The 24359-nt window shown below is 41.4% G+C and overlaps 2 protein-coding genes across 3 annotated transcripts in view; one reads left to right on the forward strand and one right to left on the reverse strand.

The window, feature by feature from the left end:
* hdac10 (histone deacetylase 10) overlaps positions 1-15353 on the forward strand; it is a 63808-nt gene extending 48455 nt beyond the window's left edge. For both annotated transcript variants that reach the window (XM_086010343.1, XM_086010344.1), the window contains 6 exons: positions 2130-2212; positions 3253-3309; positions 4579-4660; positions 8527-8715; positions 10930-11080; positions 12360-15353. In XM_086010343.1, coding sequence (XP_085866469.1) covers positions 2130-2212; positions 3253-3309; positions 4579-4660; positions 8527-8715; positions 10930-11080; positions 12360-12367 — 570 coding nt within the window. In that variant the 3' untranslated portion in view covers positions 12368-15353. The remainder of the gene's footprint in view (positions 1-2129; positions 2213-3252; positions 3310-4578; positions 4661-8526; positions 8716-10929; positions 11081-12359) is intronic.
* On the reverse strand, positions 14922-16644 carry szl (sizzled). The gene is made up of 4 exons (XM_086010345.1): positions 16001-16644; positions 15699-15868; positions 15419-15511; positions 14922-15229 (listed from the first exon to the last, which is right to left on the reverse strand). The coding sequence occupies exons 1-4, from the start codon at positions 16291-16293 to the stop codon at positions 14922-14924; spliced, it is 864 nt and encodes a 287-aa protein (XP_085866471.1). The 5' UTR covers positions 16294-16644.
* Between the last annotated feature and the right edge of the window lie 7715 nt (positions 16645-24359).

Raw genomic sequence — 24359 nt, forward strand, 5'->3', positions numbered from 1 at the left:
ATAATTCACATGAAAATTTCTCATTTTTTGAGTTATGCAGCAATAGCTACAAAATGAGGCAACATAAAGGTGTCAATATCATGTTATGTACAGCAGAATAATGCAGCAGTAATAATGCTGTGGGAAGGCTTTAAGCTAATGTGGCTTCAAATACAATGAATTGCTTTCAGTTACTGTTGTATAGGAAAAAATAATATGGAAAGTGGAGAGAAAGAACAACATGCAGCTTGGCTAGTACATAGGGCAGGCCCATGCCAACTCCCAAACAATGCACTAGGCAGGAAGAAATACAGAGACCTCCAATACCCCAGCGCCACTTGTCCAAGGTAGACATCAGTTCTTTTTCCCGTCAATCTTCCGTATTATTTTTTCTTAACAGTGACTGCACTTTCTAACCAATTGCCTTGGTTGAGGAGGATGGACTGATTTTATAGATCTGTTTTGTACTAAGCTTGTCTCACTTACAGGAGACGAGGGTAGCTGATTTTAACTGCACAATTTCAGGTGAAGAATGAGATACTATTTAGTCTGAAGTTCCTTGATCATTATCCATGAATCACCTGTAGGAGCGACAACTAAAACATTCTCCCTTGTATGTACCACACTCCGGCACAGTGGCGTCATTGCTTGTGAGACAGTGGCGGTGTCAGCTGCCACGCGCCTATCTTCTGGTCTTGCCACTTAGTCCATGATACTGGATCAAGGAGCTCACTCCTGCCCTGGGTCTTTCTGTAGAGATCTCACCGGGCAATGGAATTGGACATTTAAATTGGCCTTGTTCATTGCACACCACTGTTTTTAAAATACAAATGGCATATCTCATCATATCCACCCATAGTGGGTCTTAGCCATTGTGAGAAGGCCTCTCAAAAAGGGGAACAGTGAAGTTGCAAGAGGGTTGAGACTCCCCGTTTCATCTCCACCCATGAGTATGTGTCATTTGCAGAAGTCCAATCCAGAAACAAGTGTAGCTAAGGAACCCAAAAATATTGGTTGGGGAGGGCCTGATCAATTGCCATTGCAACACCTTAACTCTGATCTGTGGATACCTACCACTATGAACTGGATGGAAAATACCGACAGAGAGCATTTGAAATACATAACAGTATTTCTATGGAATGTCATTCACATTTCATGGAGATAATAAATCAGTAGCAAAAATATCTTTCTGTTGAAAATTATTTCTGAAGAACATCTTCAAGCATAGACATTCTAAACCATTACCATATGATGCAGCAATAAAACTGCTAGTGCTCACATCTGTACTGAAACCAAACTAAAAAAGAATGTGATGTACTACCAAACACATTATTATTTTTTAATGTAAATTCTGAATATCCTAATGGTAATGCTGACCATAAATGTAATTGTGGCTTGTGAATTATGAGGTCACATCACTTTTGCCGCAGGTCTTCAGAAATTATCCCTTAAATGTCTACTTTTTTACATATTACTTGCTGACATCATCTTTGATTTTCAAGCTAATGGTATGATTAAAAATAACATTACCTGACATTTTTAATGGGCTATAAAATATTTTTGGTTGATTTTAATTTTATGATTAGAATGTCTCACACCTTGAATTTAAAATTCTCATCCTTGTGTTCAATTCTCACCATGGCCTCACCCCTCCTTATCTATGTAACCTCCTCCAGCCCTACAACCCTCCAAGATTTCTGCACTCCTCCAATTCTGGCCACTTGTGCTTCCCAGATTTCTTCCACCCCACCATTGGCGGCTGTGCTTTCAGCTGTCTAGGCCCTAAGCTCTCTCACTAAACCTCTCCAGCTCTCTATCTCCCATTCCTCCTTTAAGATGCTCCTTAAAAGCTACCTCTTTGACCAACCTTTTGGTCACCTGTCCTAATATCTTCTTATGTGGTTCGCTGTCAAATTTTGGCTGATAACTCTGCTGTGAAGTGCCTTGGGACGTCTTACTACATTAAAGGCACTATATAAATGCAAGTTGTAACAGAGAAAAACTGTGCTGTGTCCTTGAGAATTGTAATGTTCTGCATCAACATCCATTTAGGTGATTCTGTAATAGTTTGGGTATCACTGGAACTTGCTAAGTGCATAAGTGCGGCAATTATTATCACAGTCTAATAACCTTTGTTTCCTATTACATAGGTTAGGAATGGTATTGTGGTATCCCCTACGCTGTCATCTGGTGCCTTTGCAGCACGTTACAGCACAACAGTTGGAGCAAACAGGTATACTAATGTTGAATTTTACTTAAACTGATATTCCTTTTCTCTTTGTCAATTTTCAACCCCTGGCGTCTGCTCTCCTGAAAGTATATCTTTGAGATACACTTCCATGGCATCACCTGTCCTCCAGCAACTCATCCAATGGTGAACATTTGCAGGCCAAGCCTAAATGTATCCTCTCTGGTATCTACACAGGCACTTCCAGCAGGGAATTATGAGTAGCAAACGAGCAAAACCATGGCCATTTTCCCCCCTCCCAATTTAGGGCCACATGCTAACTGTTGTGCCTCTACGCCATCTCTGCTGAGTTCAGCTAAATGAGCACAGACTAAAGATCGGACCTGACCATCGCCATTCATTATGAAGCCACTCAAGTATTGGAAAGGAGATCGGGATTATGTACTTGTTCACTGACCAGAGTGATTTGTCTGCTAATCACTGATTTTACTGCTGGAGTTCAGAATGAAAGAGAGCATAAAAAAAGTCAGGAATGGGGAAAGGTTACCTCTTGAGGTCAAAAGCTACCCCATCATGGCATGTAATTTGTATTTTGAATACTTCCAATGATTTTGGAAAAAATTTCAGAGTAAGATGATTGAGGCAAACATCTATTACTCTTTAAATAAAGAGGCTTTTCCTCATACTGTATATGCTCAACATTTAATTTCAGAAATGTCTTCTAGTTTGGTCCTGGCTTTCTTTAAACTTGGGTAGATGGTAAACACTGATCATCTATCATTTAATACCCTAATAGATTTTAAAGCCTATACTTCTCTGATCTTTTCTCGTAACTCATCCTATTTATCTTTGGAAACCGTTTTGTTGCTCTTTTCTATATTCCTTCTAATAACTACGTATTGTTTTTGTGGCATAGTGACAAAAATTAATAATATATTCAAAATGTGGTCTGACTAGTTCATTGTAGTCATAGCATAACTTCACTTTTACTGTCGTACCATCCCAATAGCTTTCCAGTTACTGTCTGGACATTGAAAATGACTTGTCTACTAAGGCTGTGAATTATGTTTATTTTCTCCCTTAAGAGTTTTACTTCTGCTGCTTGGGGAGGCTGATATTCCAACTGATATTAAAGATGATGAGTAAGTTCCCTCTGTTTATCCTCAAAAAATATTTAATATCTTAATATTTTAAAATTTTCATGTAGTGTAAGAATCTGTTCTCAGTCTGAGAATGAATGTTTGCTTTTTTGGGACTTGTAAATATTTCCAAAAGGCTATTGGAGCCCCTCCCTTCTCCACCCTGGGTACTTTAGTGAGTAGCAGAGTCATACAGATAAGGAAGGTCTCCTCTGCAATTGTTGTTGAGTTAGCTGTCCTCAACCAAGTGGTAGTGGTAGCAGCAGCACAGTAGCAGTATTAAAATTAGCCTTGGTGCCGGGTTAGGGAGGAGAAAATGGATGGAGATTCCTGCTCTTGCCTACTATCCAGTGAACCCTGCTAGAAGTGCAAATGCGTCCTCAAATAAAGACAGGATTGAGCTTGGCTGTAATGCCCTCATGATCAAATAGCTTGTTGACTGTATGATTAATGGGTACGGGGCAACAACTGAAGGAAGGTCAGCACCAGTGAAAGTACATCCCACCAAGAAGTCCTTGCCTTTAGCAGAGAAGTGAAGGGGGAAAAATTCAGCTGAATTAATTATCATTCTATTTCATTGCTGATTTTTATTTTATTTTTCCAAAATGACCTCTTATCTCTAGCCCTCTGGTATCTCACCCTAGTGACCATTCTTAACGTGTGATCCTCAGCAGTGGAAAGCTATTTGACTGTAGAAGGCATGGCAACAAAACCAATCAAAGCCTTGCCTGAAATCAACACACAGGGACTTTCAAGCAGGAGTCACTGGATACTAATCAGGAGCAGGAATTGTGGCTTATTTTTCTCCTACCTAATTAGGCCAATTGTGTCCTAATTGCCTTCTCATTCTGTCCTGAGTAAACACATCTGGGAATCAAATCTGGGATCTTGTTTGTATGGCTTAACATTTTAACAATGGACAGCCTTTATCCTTAAAAAAGACCCATGGGGGACACAGTTTAAAAATTTGGTTCCAACTCCTCAACAATGAAAAGGTGTTGTACAGAAACATCAATAGAAGACTCGGGGACATGTATGGCTCCCATGAGGTTACATATGGAAATTGGCATATCTGCACACCTGACCGAGATATAGTGCAGATCCTTGCACCCTCACCCAGTCTACTCACAGTGGTAGATGATGATAAACCTTGTGAATTGAGAAATACCATAATTAAAAATCTGACTGTAGACTCTAGCTATTTAAAATAAGTCAGTTGTTGAATATTCAGAAAATGCAAGATTTTAACATCTTTTGAAATGTAATTATCAGAAAAATCCTAGTGGTGCAGATATATGGGAAGCAGGAGGAGAAGAGGCAAAGCAATTACTACATTCCAATTTGCTGGAAAGAGGTATGTGTGCAAAATGGCTATTTAAGTAATAATTAATACTTTACCTAGTATATGTACACCAAATTAAATTTGAGTAAATGTTTTATCCTCCACTAACTGGATAGTTTAGAATTCCGAGGTTACGGTAGCATAGTGGTTATGTTCCAACCGGACTAGACAGACTAGATGCAGGAATAGACGGACTAACAATTCTAACAGGACTAGACAGACTAGATGCAGGAAGGATGTTCCCGATGGCCGGGGAGTCCAGAACCAGGGGTCACAGTCTAAGAATAAGGGGTAAGCCATTTAGGACAGAGATGAGGAGGAATTTCTTCACCCAGAGAGTGGTGAACCTGTGAAATTCTCTACCACAGAAGGCAGTGGAGGCCAATTCATTAAATATATTCAAGAAGGAGTTAGATATATTTCTTAAGGCTAAAGGGATCAAGGGATATGGGGAGAAGGCAGGGACAGGGTACTGAATTTGGATGATCAGCCATGATCTCATTGAATGGCGGAGCAGGCTCGAGGGGCCGAATGGCCTACTGCTCCTATCTTCTATGTTTCTATGTTACTGGACTAGTAATCCAGAGGCCTGGACTAACAATCCAGAGACATGAGTTCAAATCCCACCATGGGGAATTTAAATTCAGTTAATTAAAATAATCTGGAATAAAAATTAGTATCAGTAATGGTGATTGTTGTAAAAACCCATCTGGTTCACTAATGTTGTTTAGGAAATGAAATCTGCCATCTTTACCTGGTCTGGCCTATATGTGACTCCAGACCCACAGCAATGTGATTGATTCTTAACTGCCCTCTGCCACTCCGTTGCATTCAAGAAGGTGGCTCAGCACAGGGCAATTAGGGATGGGCAATAAACACTGGCCACATATTGAATTTAAAAAAAGAAAGCCATTTCCTACATCTGTACGTGAAAATCAGCCTTAGGGGGAAAAAGTCACCTAAAAACATTAGGCGCACAGTGGTGGCAGCATCCATACGTGATAGAGTGCGTAAAACATTTGGATATTTAAGCCATTTGTTGTCAGCTGACCAGATTTGCATATTTTATTCAGGACACACAAGCAACTGGTGAAGTAGCTCATTAGAGATGGCAAGTGGGAGCAGCAAAATACTGAAGATTCAATAAAAACTAATAAGTAGGATAAAGCCAAGATGTCTGATCAATATACAGGAAACTCTTTTTTATCCGGCACCGACGGGACCAGCGTAGTGCCGGTTGATCAACAAGTCCGGATTACAGAGAGGTATATTTACCCAGGTACAAGAGCCCCGTACACGGCCACAGGTGCAGGAGCCCCGGTTACACGGCACTTGTGCAGGAGTCCTGGTTACACGGCCACAGATCCAGGAGTCCCTGTTGCACGCCCACAGGTGCAGGAACCCCGGTTACGCGGCCACAGATCCAGGAACCCTGGTTACACGGCCACGAATATATAGTAAAACTTACCTGAACCTACTCCTGAATTTTGCCGGTTAAGAGAGGTTTCCAGATATTTAGGTGCCAGTTAAAAGAGAGTTTCCTGTACAGTGAAGGAAGGTAATCTGCTGTCCTTACCCGGTCTGGCCTATATGTGACTCCAGACCCACAGCAATGTGGTTGACTCTTAACTACCCTCTGAAATGGCTTATTGAGCCACTCAGTTGGAAAGTGGCTCACCACCACCTTCTCGAGGGCAATTAGGGATGGGCAATGCTGACTTTGCCAGCGACGCCCACATCCCATGAACGAATAAATTTTTTTTTGCCTAATGTGGTTCGAGAAGCCATTTACAGTAACAAGATTACTGTTCAGGGATTTAAGAATAATAACATATAAGTTAATACAAGGAAGACTATACAGTTCTTGCACAAAGTATTTGTGCTCCCAGCACGCACCCCCATTATGGTGTGTGCAACCCACAACATTCTACATCATATCCTACATCGTGGCCTACATCCGCATAATCTCATTGGGAGATCCTCTCTTGGACATTTGCAGACTTCCTCTCGAGGAAGACCCAGGGAAATGGAAGAAAATCTAGATCCCTTTCCTGGACAATGTGAATAACCACAAAGGACACTGAAAGATTCAGCTCCCTGATCAAGACATTTGTTGAGGTGGTGAAATCAATTAAAGCCATAATCTTGGCCATAATGGGACAGACCAGAATCCCACAACCAGCAGAGAGCCAAGGGTGCACATTGCAATGTTCCCATATGCCTACAGAGAATTGGGATCCAGAGTCACTTGAGAGGGAAGAAGACTAGGAAGATGATGACAGATTTCCCATGGTGAATTGTTAGATCAAAGCTGTACAGAGGTGATTAACGGGAGTACCCTAAAGACTGGCTTAGGTTGCTTCCCATTGTCATTTAAATCAAGAAATTGACATCCTATCATTTTACCTGTCACCAAGCAAGTCAGAACTGGAATGTTGTTTCCATTATGTGTTCAGATACCCCCTAAATTATTATGCCTTGTGAAAGTTAATTGAAGCAGTCTCAACAACATTTGTTTCATGTAGTGCAGTTATTTGTTTGCTTTATCAAGGACCCAAGGAAATCCCATAACTAATGATGCCTATACTACTGTTTTCCAGTGAAGAAGCTGAGTAGGCAAGTTGCTTAACTGTTGCAGTGAATCATGTTCCATTCAATAGCATATATGAGACTGCCAAATAGAGAAAACTTCACAGATTTCTTAAATGTTGTGGTCTAGATTTAACTCTTAACACCATTTGATTTTAGCAGACTGGTCCTGCCAGCTAATGTTGAAGCTCCTACTACTTTTGTATACCCTTATTATGTGTGGAAGGTACAGAATGCAGCAGAAGGCTATATTACCTACCTGGCCAGCTTCATTGCTCCTCCACAAAACATAATCCCACCTAACTGTCTTACAGGGGTTTAGTTTGAAGTCAAAACTAACTGGCAGGGTCTGAGTCTTTATATAACTGGAGTAGGAACCCGTGTGCCGCACCACCTAGCTGAAATGCCATGGCATATTTATGTGCATGCTTAGCCAGGAGGATATACCGCTACAGTGTGTGGCTACAGTGTGTGATGGATGTATATCATTCAAAGAATGAAGGCCCTAAAGGGTAGACAGTTTAACTTAATGAAAAATAAGGTTTCATCACCAAAGTGAAAACTGTACCTTTTACTAAACAACATTGATTGTTCTTTAATTAACAGTATTATGTTCTGATTATTAAAATCAGGCTTTTGGAATAATAGATTGTAGTTGTGGAAAGCAAAGTATGAATAAAGTGTATGTTTATTTGTTATCTTCCTCGTGCAGTAGGATAGCCCAACTTGTCCAAAGTGAAAACTCAGTGATATTGGACTACTTCTATCACTTCTGTTCTTGCTGTCATCACAAAGTATTCTCATGGTCCTTGTCAAGTCATGTGAACTATATAAAACTTTTGTTTATAAATGTTTGGTACTAACTTGTGGGTTTAAGAAATTTATTTTTAATTTTGCCACTGCAGCAAGAGCAAAATTAGAACCTTTTTCAATCTACCCAGAACTCAACTCAATCTCCACTTCATCTATATTTTAGTTTGATGCCATCCAACAAGGCCTACCCTTGCATTTTAAGAGACAATTTCCAACACTTATAAAAATTGTATGCTCCACGGAAGTAGATGCTTTACTTTCTTCACCAGTGAAACAGAAAATCCCTACGGGCTAGGAAGATAAAAATGAGTGCCCTACCAGCAGGCACCAGAGATCACTTGCGTATGATTCTTTCTCCTTGACCACTCCTCCCCAATGTAGAGCTGCAACAGCCCACAGAGAGGCAAAAGCTTTTAGTTTAAGTGTAGGACAGAAAACTGCATCTTCAAATTTGAGCATTTTTTCTTTTTTTACAGGATAATGAGCGGGATGGGGATCTTCTTTATATGCTATTTGAGTTTATTCTACCTTTGGCATATGGACACCGGCCTGAACTGGTGATTTTGGCAGTGGGATCTAACATTCGAATTCAAGCAGTTACACTAGCTCACTTGACACATTTACTCCAGGTGCTTGCTGAGGGTCGGATCCTTGTAATAAGCCAGGTATGCTGAAATTAATTGGTTCTTTAGGCTCCAGGTTACGTTTTTTGTTTGCAGAGGTTTAGAATACATGTGTAACTCTTATCAGTGTGGATTTGTGTAAGTATGAAACTGTCAATCCTGTTTGTGTTGTGTTTATACTGGGCTTCTGATCTATGCAGTATTGTCTGCTGCATGTGAAAACAAGATTGCAGAACAACTGATACCGTTGTGCATCACTGTCTAAATTAATGCTAAAGAACACACACTATCAATGGCCCAGATGTTCCGATCGTAGGCCTCCAATCTGGAAAAATCTGCGCCCTTACCTGAGGGCTCCCGGGACGCACACAGTTCCGATGCTGGGCCTCACCAAACTGCCGGTGCACAGGGCCCACGTATCCCAGAGGCGCAGGTAGTTCGCAGCGTCCCTGGGATCACGTGGGCCAAGGGGAGCCAATCAGAGAAGGGAATCTCCCTTCATCCATTTGACAGGAAGACCTGTCAAATATATGAATGGAGATCACCCTCAAAACATAGTAAAACTTTAAATAATTTGTTTTTTTTAATCATATTTTTTAAATGACTTGAAAGTACAATAAATTAGCTATTTTAAACAAAACTTTAAATTTTTTACAGGGCTAAAAATAAACTTACCTTTTTTAAAGTATTTTTAAATGATAAATCAGTGGAAATTTTCTTTTACTTTTTTCAGCTCTTATCCTGGTAAAAGCAGGCCTTGCGTCGCTTTTACCAGGCGCAAGAATTGTAAGGGTTTTCTGCGGGCGGAGGGTCTCCAAAAAACGGAACTATCCGCCCGCAGAGGCCCTTCTTCAGGGTAGCCGGAGGGTCTGTCAAGAGCTTTCTTGACAAATCGGAAATGCCGGTTTCCAGCGCATGCGCTGTGCATGCCTGAAACCGGCATTTCCAATGTCCCTACGGGTGGGTACACAGCGCGTACACACCCATAGAGATTGGACTATCTGGGCCAATATGTATTCCGAGCCACTCCCATTAGATCAGGTGGGTTAGTTAGATCCCAAGAAAGTCCAACGGTTTGAATTCCTGGCCTGTGCTCAGTTAGCTAATCTCAGCCACGATAGTAGGATGGATGCTACAATTGACCTCGGCAGTTCTAAGCTAGGAAAGGGAAAAAGATCAGTCTGCAATCCCATTGCTGATCACTACAGTAACCTCTGTTGTAAAGTATATTTGTGGGTTCAGCAGTAATGACCCCACTTTCACTAAGTTCACTCATGAAGAATGTCTGTTCTGGCAAGGTATCATAGACTGACAGTCCCCATGAAACCATACACCAGCATGAGTAAGCACTTTCAGGAGAGCAGGATAGAAGAGATGGAGAAAGATGGAATGAATGGGGAAATTTTGAGTTTTTAAATTAATGGCCCGGATTTTCGTAGGGCCTACGACCGTGTACGCATACATAAACGGTCGTAAGTGCCCTGCAAGTTCTGGGTTTCAGCATGCGATGCGCAAAAACCCGTAACTTGCGATCTGTCAAGTTTCAGCTTGGCAGAGCGTACGAATCCGAAGGAAATGGACATTTGCTGTCGCAGGATTAGGTTACTGCCCAGCATATGCCCACAAAACTCTTAAGCCTGGTAAAAGCAGGCGTAAGGCCTTTTTTTTTACCAGCGTAAGGGTTTAAATAAATATTAAAATAACATTTTTAAAATCATTTAAACATTCAAAAACCTTTAAAATTAGTTTAGGTCATTTTTGGCCCCTTTAAAAATGTTTAATTTATTTTTCAAAAAATGTAATTTTTGTTTTAAATGTTTAAATTGTATTTTAATTAATTTTAAACATGCGATGATTTATTTTTATTTAGGTTGTGTATTTTTGATGTGATTCCTATTATACTTATGGGGGTTTCCGTATGTAAATGGAATCCCCATAAGCATAATGGGAATCCCCCCTTTTTGATTGCTTGGGCCAACCCAGGGATGCTTGCGAGCCGCATGCGCCCCGGGATACGTGGGCCTTTATGCAGGCCCAGGAGTGCGAGTCTTCATAGGTCCGGGGCCATCAGGTAAGGACGGATTTTACTTGTGGTTCAGAGGCAATGGCCCGCGGGAAGCCTCCGACCGCAATTTCAGGTCCAATGTATACTTTACTGGACTGAACTACTCTGGTTTGTCTTAAAATTATTGAAAAATAATATTTTTTTAAATGCCAATAACCTGTCGTAAAATAGATTTTCACACTTTTGTTCAGGCTTCTGACCTTGTGGAGACTTTGATGAGTTCTTTGCTTGGGGATCCTATACCTGCAATGAGACCTTTTGTTCTGAAACAAGAAAATGCACTGGCGTTGGTGAAACTTAGACAAGACCTGAAGCAGCACTGGAAGTTACTTCAGAACAGCGGTAAGCAAAAGAATCTAATACACTTACTTTCCTCCAGAAAGATTAAATATCAGTGATGCAATGCACAGTGACATAGAGTAGTAAGGCATCATACTACACCTGCGAAACGCCATATAGCAAGTTCCTAACCTCAAGCTCGCTGTGCAGAGAGAGGTGGGGGGGTGGTGAATAGTGCCAAAAGCAGGCACAGCCTCATAGAGAGTGAGGAGAGAAAAGTGAAAGTGCAATTATTTTGGCCAATTAAAAGAAAATTGGTATGAAACAAGAAAATGTGGCCAATTAATCCTCCCTTTCCAACAGACTCGATAATATTTCATTCTCACAGACTCTACCCAATTTATTTAATTGGCTGTAGGGGGGTGCACAATTACAGGTAAAGCTTCCAATAAATTGCAGTGCTGGACCATGGTATTCAGTCTTGTTGTGTTCCACAAATGATATGATGGTCTCCGCATGACTGAAACCTTTGTGTTCAATAAAGTATTTTGTTAATTTAGTCTGTACTTGCCCTAACAACCATTGGCCCTGTTCAATTCCCCAGCTACTTTTTAAATAAATTAATCAGCAATCAGGGGAGTTGAGGAGAACTTTTTTCACCCAGAGGGTGGTGGGGGTCTGGAACTTACTGCTTGAAAGGGTGGTAGAGGCAGAAACCCTCACCGCATTTAAAAAGTACTTCGATATGCATGTGGAAATGCTGTAACCTACAAGGCTACAGGCCAAGAGCTAAAAAGTGGCATTCAATTTGTCTCTGTTTATTCCTCTTCAATAACTTATGCTGAAGTGTGCTTCCTTGGACACCAGCTGGGGATCTCACCCATTGGCCATTCTTCATGTGTCAACCTACGCAGTGCAAGTAAGTGCACTATTCAACTGGGACGATGCCGCATCTGCTCCAGTTGGATTTCCTTCTGGGGCGATCATTGGATATGATTAGAAATTGAGCCCCTGGCCATTTTATCTGCTCTCTAGGCTGGAGACACAGGCCAGTTATAGTGCCATCCTGTCCAAAGATCATCTAACTCTGAATCGGCAGAGATGGAACCTGGGATCTTCCTAGTCAGTATATGTAGCATGTCTGTAATGTGTAATGCATTTATCCAATGAGCCATTGGGAAAGTAAAACCGCTGCAAGCTTAATACTTTATTATATCCATAAACTAATATTGGTACAGAACTTCAATTGTGCTTTGTTCTAAACAGACTCCATGTTTAAAATGTATATGGAAATGTCATATATTGTATGTGTAATATAATTTTCCCTCTTTCCTAATTGCAGTAAATTAAACATTTGAGTCCTTTTGAAGTTGCAACTTGGAAAAACCTAAATCTATATTTTGGAAACATCATTGGCATCAAGTTATATTGGCAGCCCTATCATTACATTTGAATCCAAATATTCAACTAGAGATTCTTGAAGTGGTGGTAGTTCTCATCCTAAAATTACAGAAGCTGATCGATATGCAAAGTAAAGAACTATTATCTTCATCTGCAGTGTTCATAATGTCAGCCTGTTTACTCCACACACAGCATCATCTACAGTCAGGCTTTACATGGACAACAGAACTATTCCGATGATTTGTTTTGGATGAGCAGTGTACAGAATTAATCAATGTCTAATGAAGATGAAGATACAAACCTTGATTCGTCAAATATCCAGACCTAAGGCAGTACAGTACATAGAAGTACTGTTACAGCGGCCTTTAAGACTAAAACAAGAGTTTTTATGTATTTCATCCATTAACTAGTATTTTTAAAGGTGCCGTTTTTAAAATTCCAAACAAGATGATACATTATATTTGAAATTAAAAATCATTATATTTGAAATTAAAAATCGATACTGTAATAGTGCTTCTGCTCCCTGCTCTATTGCCATGTTATATGCAGGGAGAATGAACAGATAGCAGCTGCTGCATTACCTCGGCTTCATAATGTTCAATATAGAATGAGCTGCTTCTTTCATTTGTCACTCCAGACTGGAAGAAAACAGGACCAACTAGACTGGAGTAGACTGCCTAATTTTAAATTAAAGAATGAAGAATTAGTGTAGATAAAATTTGTATTGTTTCTAAATCTTTTTTTGTTTTAAGTGTGTTCACTGACTGATTTGACCTGGACCCACCCTGATCCCTCTGCTCCTGGTTGGTCTTCCACTACCGCCCAGGCCCCTCTCAGATTCGCCACTCAGAGCAGGGCTGGGCACAAGGTCTTGAAGCCTGCTTCTTCTGGGTGCTGCCCCAAATGAACACCTGCCTGGTGTTAACTGAAAGCAAATGAAGCGGGAGGCCCTCTTAGGGCCCTTCTGCCTCCTGTGCAACATTATGCCTGCTCAGAGAGTAACTGCTCGTTTCCCCCCACCTCCCCCCAATACAGCCAGGACATTCCTGGTCACTATAGAGGTGCACCACTGATTCCGACTTCTTTTTCCTCTACTTTTTACCCAGATGCAATGCACACAACAATCTGGCCCATGTTTAATATTACAATGACTTAGCCTGCTCTCAGACTGGTGGGTGGGGTCACCAACCCTCCCGGAATTAAAAACTAATCTCCAGGACACTGCTGCCAGCAATCCAGGAGAAAAATCACAGGGACAATAAAAAATGGTGTTTTTTTTCTTTTTTGAACACTTGTTTTAGTTATACAAAATATCAGTTATACAAAATATCAGTTATAAAAGCACAAAAATCTAGGCTGACACTCCCGTGCAGTACTGAGGGAGGTGCGTCTTTCAGATGAGACGATAAATCTGAGGCCTGTCTGCTCCTCAGGTGCAGGTAAAAGATCCCATGGCACTATTTTGAAGAAGAGCAGGGGAGTCTTGGGCAATATTTATCCCTCAATCAACATCACTAAAAAAAATATAGATTATCTGTTCATTATCACATTGCTGTTTGTGGGAGCTTGCTGTGCGCATATTGGCTGCCACGTTTCCTACATTACAACAGTGACTACATCAAAAAAGTACTTCATTGGTTGTAAAGCGCTTAGGGACGTCGTGAAAGGCACTAGAGAAATTGCAAGTCTTCATAGTTTTTTTAAGTAATTGTCAGCAATTTGAAATCCGGTTACTCACAGATGGAGGACTGGACACCCTTATTAAAAATGCTGGCATAGAGTTTCCGCTCGTTTATATACTAGTAATAAAATATCAGTGCAATCTGGGTGGAATTGGCGGACCCAGCGCAAAAGATCGTGGAATTTGAAACATAAGTGAGTTGCCTTTGTATTTTCTGCGATCTTTTACGCTGGTTTAAGATTCCGATCGCTGGATCAGGCCCTGCCCACATCCCCAGGGCGAAATTGTGCGATTCCGTCGGTTCTGGAAGGCTCTTGTAGACACATTTTTAAAAGCTTTTTTATATCAATATATTACACAAATACAGTAACTTCATGCCATTCAATGCATTTCAATGATGAGGCAGACAGCAAGATGCCGTTTTCGCGAACCGCCTGAAGTTACTGTACCATTTTCACAAACAACAGAGTGGCATTAGCTTCACCGTTATTTTGACAGCAAATTCTGGCCCAATGTGTTAGGTTACTTGCAGACCAATCACTGAAGCTAAAGAAAACGCCAAACTATTGTCTGGTTTAGTTGGTAGTCATTTATTTACAGCAACAGTGTATTTCCGCACTAATAGACACAACGTGCTCTACAGCGTTCTAGTAACTAAAGTTATATCTTTGACAGACTAGTATAATTCCAAACTACACGTTTACAAAATGTAAAATATACATTAATTTACAACATTATAAATTTATATTTACAGTACCTAGCGTATCTAAAAAGGGTGCATTAATGTATCTACAAGCACTATATTACAGATCAGACATCATTCTAGCATTTATGTTGCTTCCATTTGCGAGCAGCGAGTGCCAGTTGAGTGTCCTTTTGGTGCCACAAGTAGATCTTATTTACTATTACATTGGCGTCATTCACATCACCAATCAGGACGTACTTCGTGGCTCGGTTGCTGCGCGTCATCTTGTGGGCGCAGTTTGCGTTGATGAGCAGCCACTGCTGAATAATGGTGCGTGTCCCAAAGGGAAAGAGCGATCCGGGACTGATCATCTCCACCCGCCCTTCCACATCATACTCGGAATCTCCCGAAGCACTCTTCCTCTTCGCCAGTGTAACTTTCACTGCTGTGGGCAGAACAATAAGGGGCCGTCATTCACTGTTATGATCGGCATAAATGTTATTACAAGTCAAAAGGACTATACTGACGGGGTTTATTTTACAATGCAAAATAAATGCTATGTTTCCGTTGCCCGGCTTTGTGTACAATTTATTTGCTATGCCTTAAAATGTAGTTTTTGGTCTCAAAACTTTACCAAAATTGTTCTGACAGAATGTCTGCAAAACTCTTTTGTGTGCACCCGGTTCCTCTGTAGTGGGGCAGCCCTGGCAGGTCGGCTTTGGAAAAACTGTAAATAGCAGAAACAAAGATAATTATACTATTTGATATTGGGGGGAAAATTATAACAAAAAGCAGTTTTAACAAGTAGTTCAAATTAGAATGGAATCGTGGTGCGGTCATGAAATGTCCACATGAATATTTTTTGCATACAACGCAATATAACATTGTTCTGTGTAATTCCTCGCAAGCCTTACATTTTCGGTAAGTGGTAGACTCTGTGCTAATCGATGTTAGGCATGTGTCTTCATCGGCTGGGAATCGGTCACAGTCAAGAGCATCAGGCCAAGCCTGCCCATGGCAAGCGAGGACTTGGCTACAACTGTCTCGAACAGCTACACACATACTCCGGCAAGGCTGGATGAACCTGCAACGATGCAATGGGACATTGTTAATGTACATACCCATCGTGCTAATATTCCCAAATGTTCAGCCACCACAATCACAGTTATCCGAAGTAACTAGACAAGGGATTAAATACTGAAGAGACAATACTTACGTATCTAAGCAGACTGGAGCAAATAAAGAGCAGAGGAAAGTTCCGGCATCCGAGTGACAGCCGGTCCGGAGAAGCGACTCCCATTCCGCAGATTTGGGGATAACCTCGCCGAGTGTGGTGTGGCCCAGCAGATTTGGAAGCCTCATTTCTGAGTATCCGACATCTTGGCATAACCCCATTTCCTTTGGTACGGCCACACACTTTGTCGAGATTCCAATATCGAAACAATCGATGAACACAACATGCAGCGCCCAGAACAGCGAAAGGAGACATCTCTGTGTACGACGCGGCATCTCTGGAGAGGGCAACACTGAACCACAGCATTCCTGGCCAGTGCTCGTTGCTGCATTTATATCTTTCCTGGCCTGCTTTATCAATTGCCAGCGATCTGTCAAAGTACTTCAGATAAGCCCTTTAACTTTTATTATCCATTCAAGTGATCACGTTGTGATTACAGTGGAGGTGGGGTTGTAAACACGGCACCTTTTCAGACTGCACAGATTCATTTGTAACGGCTCATTATTATCCTTGGATTTTTAGTTAATTTTCTTTGTCTTAATTGTAAAGTGTCTCTGGACAGTAATATTTTTAAAAAATCTCAAATATACACAGTTCCAAGTTCGATTTAAGAAATCCTGCGCATAAATTTTCAGTAGACAGACAGACAGACTCCAGAAACCCATTTGTCTCGTTGTGTTTTGACAAATGGCAAATGTGAGAAGTGAAACAAAAGAATGAATTACCGAGTGAAGACATTTCTGCCGGGGCTAATTGTCTCCCGTCTCCTGTCTTGAGTACGAGTATTACGCTGGAGACATGTTTCTGGGTCTTGACGAACGTAACGTCTGGTGTTCCAGCAACAGGTTTGGAAAAAACAGAACATTGAAGATCAACTCGTTAAATCAGAACACTGAAGATCAACTCGTTAAATCTCAGTTACCTGGTACAGGACCGTAACATTTCAGATATAGATATAAATAAGAAAGGCAGCACCTGGTGTAACCAGACATACAGACATATCATTAAATGTTGAATATTGGCAAGATTTCATTGTGCTCACTAAATGGGCCAATCCACTTGTCACATATTTGACACATCGCCGTGATCTTTAAATTTTTTTACTGGAAATAATGTTTCACGTTTTGATTTTTAACACGTTTTTGTGTTTAAATAATTTAGTAAATCCAATTGTTACTTTTAACAAACGACTGTAGCGTAATATAATGATCACTTCTACGATAGTTAATAACTCGATATTGGTGACATCTAATATGCATTAAAGCTGAGGCTGCTATCAGTCAGTGTGTGCCAACATTTCGATGCTTTTCAGAACAAGTTCTGTAAAGTTTACAGTTAAAACGTGTATCTTACATCAAATCTAAACATTTACAACGAGCGAATCCGCCTTTCTTCAAACATGGACCGAAATATTCAAGAACCAATTTTTCGGTTCATTTTGCAGTCCAATAGGTTCTCATTGGGTATTATTGTTAGATTTTATACTCTCATCCAGTGTGCAGGCTGGATATGTAGCTATGGTTTACCACAGATCTGTTTTTAATATTTAACCTGGATTAAATCTATTTCGAATCCAAACATGGAATTGCAATTCTTCATTTCTATTGAATATTATAATGAAGTTTCCGGTTTCTGATCTATGTATGTAAGTTGTAAAGGTTTAACTCTACTTCAGTGCAAGTCCCAAGTACAAGGGAACATGTAACCAGTTCTTTTTGAGGAAAGTGGGGAGGAAGCTTCTAAAGAAAAAGATAATGGAGAGCACTTATTTTTGTAATATTCATACATATATAAGGTACTATGTAACTCAGTGTCAACATATAAAAGGTTTTGCTTTGCTAGTTTTCTGTCCTCCCCTTAAGACCTTGATTTTTGCTGGGATATGGTTTCACAGGAATGTCAAATTCTGTCCACCTGACCATTCTTCATGTGTTAACCTAAACAAGTTAGTGTCAGCCAACTATTTGGACACAAGGGGCATCACAGTTGAGCCTGATGCTGTTTAATGTCCAAATATATCAGGACTCAATGGATAACAGAAGAACCCCAGGCTGATTTTTCTTCCTAGCTCAGGCCCACTGAGGCCAATTGAAGCACTTACATACTAGTGCTTGTATAGTTCCGATTTCAGGAGACTGGCATATATGTGCCACATGCAAGCATTTGTACTGTTAAATCTAGCCCCCTTGTTCCAGTGGCAGAATCACACATTCATGAAAAACTGGATCTATGATTCTGCTGCTGGGATTGTCCTGAAATCCAAACTAAAAGAGTCTTTCCCATACCTCAAATACTGTCTTACCTGAGATCAGCTCACTCAGCATAGACAAGGAATTGAACCTAGGACCAATAAAAGGAAATGGCAGAAGTGCATACCAGGTCACCCAGCCTCTGTGGAGTGAACAATCATGTTGTCATCTTGAATGCATTATTGGCCAGGATGCCTGAAGATTACTCTTTAAACAGTGCTGTAGGATCTTTATTGTTAGGTTTTATACTCTCATCCAGTGTGCAGACTGGATATGTAGCTATGGTTTACCACAGATCTGTTTTTAATATTTAACCTGGATTAAATCTATTTCGAATCCAAACATGGAATTGCAATTCTTCGCAGGGATCAGTCCTTGGACCCCAGCTATTCACAAATATATATTAATGATCTAGACGAGGGAACTAGATGTAATATCTCCAAGTTCACAGATGACACAAAGCTGGGTGGGCATGTGTGCTGTGAGGAGGATGCCGAGAAACTCCAGTATGATTTGGACAGGTTGGGTGATTGGGCAGAAGCATGGCAGATGCAATATAACTTGGATAAATGCGAGGTTATCCACTTTGGTGTCAAAAACAGGAAGGCAGATTATTATCTGAATAGCAATAGATTGGGAGAAGGGGAAGTGCAACAAGACCTGGGTGTCCTTGTGCACCAGTCACTGAAGGTAAGCATGCAGGTGCAGCAGGCAGTTAAGAAGGCAAATGGTATGTTGGCCTTCGCAGTGAGAGGGTTTGAGTACAGAAACAAGGATGTCTTGCTGCAGTTGTACAGGGCCTTGGTGAGACCACATCTTGAGTATTTTGTGCAGTTTTGGTTGCCTTATCTGAGGAAGGATGTTCTTGCCATGGAGGGAGTGCAGCGAAGATTCACTAGGCTGATACCTGGGATGGCAGGAATGACGTATGAGGAGAGATTGGGTCGATTGGGCTTATACTCGATGGAGTTTAGAAGAATGAGAGGGGATCTCATTGAAACTTATAAAATTCTAACAGGACTAGACAGACTAGATGCAGGAAGGATGTTCCCAATTGTCAGGGAGTCCAGAACCAGGGGTGACAGTCTAAGGATAAGGGGTAAGCCATTTAGGACAGAGACGAGGAGGAATTTCTTCACCCAGAGAGTGGTGAACCTGTGGAATTCTCTACCACAGAAGGCAGTAGAGGCCAATTCATTAAATATATTCAAGAAGGAGTTGGATATATTTCTTAAGGCTAAAGGGATCAAGGGATATGGTGAGAAGGCAGGAACGGGGTACTGAATTTGGATGATCAGCCATGATCTCATTGAATGGCGGAGCAGGTTCGAGGGGCCAAATGGCCTACTCCTGCTCCTATCTTCTATATTTATGTTTCTATGTTAGTGTCCAGCTGAACCATTGAAATACACAGCTGGGGCCTTAGTTTAACATCTCATTGAAAGGACTGCAATTCTGACAAGATAGGGCACCCGCAGTACAAGTTCAGAACCTTCTCATCCAGATGTTTGCTAACTGAGCAAAGGTAATACAAATAATTTGTAACCCAGAATCTAAAAATGCAACACTGAAAGCGTTCTTTAGACAGCTATATTGTCATAATTCATATATGTAAAATGGTTGCAGAGAAAGTAATACTAAAAGATAAAATCCCAATATCTATATTTTAAAATATAACTGATGAATGACATACATACAGTATTCCCCATTTCAATAAAATGGCATTAGGATTAAACTATCCAGAGCCTGGACTGGCTGGCAGACACCTGACCCAAAGATATCAGGTCATGCATGGCTCTCTCACCATTTAAAAGAGGCAAAACAGAGGCAGGTCTGATTAAACCTTTATGAATACCTAAAGTGTTCACACTTCATTGTCAAGTACATTAAACAGTAGCCAGTCCCACTTCTTCCTTATCTCTCTTGCAGATCCTTCACATTCAGGTACAATAACTGCAGCTCCCTTCCCCACCCATACAATTCAAGGTGTTTCATAAAATGTTGGGTGGAGGTTAGCTAAAGGCATTATTTTGGAGTCGCTTTGTTGTAATTTTCTTAAAATATTAGCTAACCTAAAAATGTAAATGATCCCTTTTTAAAAAGTAATTTGAAAAATTGCTAGTGTATTCTTAGTCCAGTCAGACTCATCTTCTTTGCCATCCCCATGCCATGTAAAGTGACAGATACAACAGTGAGCCTATCATGTTTGTTTTGTGTTCCATGCATGGCTAGTAGATGGGACTGGGTAGGAGGTTGGCTATAATGTATAGCTATAATTCTCCTAGACATCTTATGAAATAATAATGTTCTTTTAACAACATGCATTTATATAGCATTTTTAACATAAAAAATGTAGCGCATCAGCTCTTGCCCAGCTGAGATCAGGGATGGCATTAGGGCCATGAAACCCGTACAATTGCATGGGGTCCAGAGAGTCAGGAGCCCCGAGCGGATCCTGTTCAATGGGCCTGTATGTGGCAGATCTCATTTAATAATATAGATAAATGTAGTGTTTTGTGGTTAGGGCAACACCAAGCATGTGTACATCATGCAGGGTTGTGTGCTCAAGGCTGTTGAGCAGGACAAAGACCTGGGTGTTATAGTACTTGAATCTTTGAAGATCCATGGCCAGTGTTGTGAGACTATTCAAAAAGCAAATAGAATGTTAGGATGTATTACCAGGATGATCAAATACAAAACAAAAATGCTATACTGTCTTTGTACAAGGCTTTGATCAGGCCTCATTTAGAATGATGTGTTCAGTTTTCATCCCCTTACATAGAATAATTGAAACTTACATCACAGAAGGAGGCCATTTGGTCTGTCGTGTCTGTGCTGGCTCTTTGAAAGAGCAGCTGTGCTTAGTCCCACATCCCTGCTTTTTGTCCGGAGCCCTGTAAGTTCCTCTTCCTTAAATACCTGTCCAACTCCCTTTTAAAATTATTTATGGAATCAACTTCCACCACCTTTTGGGTAGACTGTTCCCGGTAGGTGATATAGAGGCCCTAGAAAATGTTCAGAGATGGGCCACTAGATTGATGCCTAGTTTAAAGGCCTTTAGTTACCACAACAGGCTTAAAGAGCCAGGGCCTTTTACTCTAGAAAAATGTAGCTTTCAAGGAAATTTGACTGAGGCCTTTATGAAAAGATTAGATTATGTCCATGTGGATAGGCAATTTGAGCTAGATAGGTTAAGAAGAATCAGGGGACGTGAGTTACATAAGCATTAAACTAGGTTAGATGTCAGGGTGTACTTCTTTTCACAAAGAGTCGTTGATCTATGGAAGAAGTTGTCGGCTCGGGCAGTGAGTGCAGATTTGGTGCAAACATTCACAAAGGAGCTGGATGAGTGCCTGTGTATGGCCGACATCATTTCTTATAGAAGGTAAGTGAATATTGGGAGATGTGTCTCCCAGTCACCGTGGTCTCCTGGAACTTGTTTGATTACCTTTGTCGGAGAGGAATTTCCTAGTGTTTCCTAAATTTGCTGAAGGTTTTCTTGCATTTGTTTTTTTTTGTCTCTCCCAAGAGATTGCATGGCTGGTTGGGGGCGGCCAGGGTTGGTGGGGTGGGCAGTGTGGATTGGGTTAATGGTGTGCATAACTTGCACCATGGCAATATGGGGCAGGTTGTTCATAACTTAGCACAGACTGCAGATTGAACCAGAGATCTTCCTGGTCTGTAAGGTTGAATGCAACAGACAATGCATTCAACCACTGAGCCAGTGGGGAAGCTATTCATACACACACTGCCAACAAATCTGTGCAAAACCTGTGAAAGTGGGATCAATTACAAAAACATTCCTGAAGTTTTCATAAATCTTGTTTAGTGATATATATGAAAAGCTGCCTTGAGAGACCCAATCTATCTTCTTGGAAAGTATGACACTACAATAAATGATCAAAGAGAATTACTTAGGATATTTTGACCATTGTGTTCATGCCAGTTCTATAAATGATAATGTAACACAGTGTTTGAGTCCCAAAGATAAATTGATAAAATAGTGACTATCTCCAGATTTCTGATGAGTGCACAGGTAACAATCCAAATTCGATCCTTTGAGACAGTGGACAAATCTTCATTCAAAAATAAAATCAATCTGGGAGTTTTGCAAAGTTAATGTTTGGCATTAGAATCCACTTGATAAAAACAGGAAAATTGTAGAGCAGAGTGTCCCGCTGTTGAAACAAATGCGGAATACTTACAGGTCTTGTCGTTTATAGGTAGGAGACAAATCAGAAGGATTGAGGTTTAAGGAACCCCATACTTTACAACATGTTTCACATTTATATGGAGTGTGAGAGTTTGCAGCCCCTGTTTCATTATTTGAAGGGGCTGCTCCTCAACAGTTGGCTCCACTTCAGTCCCATGCTCCTGATCCTTGGTCACTCAGTACGGAGGGGGGCTGGGCAAGTCAGAAGACCACCTCGTGGGTCTGCTCCTGGGCCTGGCCATGTTGGGCATCCACAGGTCCAGGTTGGACACGGTCCGTGGGGGTGGTCGCTCTGGCTGTCTGCCCTTCTTCCGCGGTTGTTTCCGTGCCTGGGTAGCCCTGGAGGAGGGGCACGCGGTGTCTGTCGGTATGCTTGAGTCCTTCCGCTATGGGTGGGCACCACAGGGACTGGAGTATTTGCTGGATATTATTATTTAATTTGCTAAGTTTCCTTTGTTTTCTGTGATTTAGTTTTCTATTAGTTGTGCCCCTTGAAAAGGGGGCATTTGTGTTTGATGACACTAGGGCAACCCAGTGTCTCCTTATCGTTTAAATTAAGAAAAGGCATACTTACAAACAAAATGTTGACCCAAATGATACAATCTTGGGAAGTTCCAAGATAAGTGCTGCAGACTAAGGTAGAAGTTGTTAGGAACATAGATCAGAATTATCCAGGGTTAACTCAGCTCAAGTCAATTTGTTCTTTGATTTTTTTTCAGGTTTACTTTCAGACTTTACAAACAGAAAACAATGGAAGGTTTTCAAAATACCAGCAGCTGTCAGACTGATTGAATTCCACCAGGGTCTGTGCCTAAATATAATTCTTACACAATTGAACACAGAAATTTGTGGATAGGTTTGTGGCAAGGAGTTCTTAATACTATTGTAGGAACTGGGGTTCCTAGCCGAAGAATTGAGATCGACTCAGAAATTCAAAAACAATAAAATTTAATGAACAAATGAAGCTGTACAGGAAACTGTAGGATACAATGCAAATAGGTCTGGTCTGCTTGAAAGCCTCTCTGGAAAACTGCTAGAAGGTTCCGAGCTCAACTGCTAGCAGGTTCCGAGCTCAACTGCTAGCAGGTTCCGAGCTCTGACGTCATGACGTCATCACGTTCTTCCCGCCGTTGAGAGATCACGTTACGGACGGCATGATGTCATCACACGGAGTACAGGAAAGAAGCCCTAGTACAGTTAACAGATACATTAAAGGTGCAGCCCCCAGCTGTACTACATTGCTGTAAAAGGAATTATATACAATTGTCCGTAATCCTCTGGTGGTTCCGCCACATGCGGCCCCCCAGAATTGCTTTTAACAGAGAAGGTAAGGCGAGAAGGGGGTCTGACGAGTCTGTCCGACCGACTGCGATACCCCAGCAGCTGGAACGGAGCGCTAGAAGACGAACTGGCCGTTGGCTGTGGTTGGGATGATGCCACAGGCGGAGAAGAAGAGGCCGGCTGTGGTCGACCCAGTGAGGCGGGCACTGGCGACTCGGCAGATGACTGTGGCTGTACTGGGCCGGCAGTCGACGGTGGACGACCATGATGAGGCGGCTGAGCGGTGACGACTGGTTCGCTCAGATCCAGATGCGCTGGTTTCAACCGGTCGATGCAGATGTGGTCAGGCTTACCACCGACGTCGACTGTGAAGGACTTGTCACCTGACGAGATGACGCGGAACGGACCTGTGTAAGGCAGTTTGAGCGGGTTTTTGCGAGCATCCTGCCGAATGAACACGTATTCTGCGCTCTTAAGATCCACCGGGACATGGGAGCGCTGCAGGTCATGATGCGACGTAGGTACTGGGATGAAATTCCTAGCCGCTTCCTGGTGGCTGACGAGCTGCTGAGCTGGGGACCAGGGTTCCGTGTGAGGA

Source organism: Somniosus microcephalus, chromosome 17 (assembly GCF_052327205.1).
Source record: "Somniosus microcephalus isolate GS21.2 chromosome 17, FLI_Smic_1.0, whole genome shotgun sequence".
In the NCBI taxonomy this organism is placed as follows: Eukaryota; Metazoa; Chordata; class Chondrichthyes; order Squaliformes; family Somniosidae; genus Somniosus; species Somniosus microcephalus.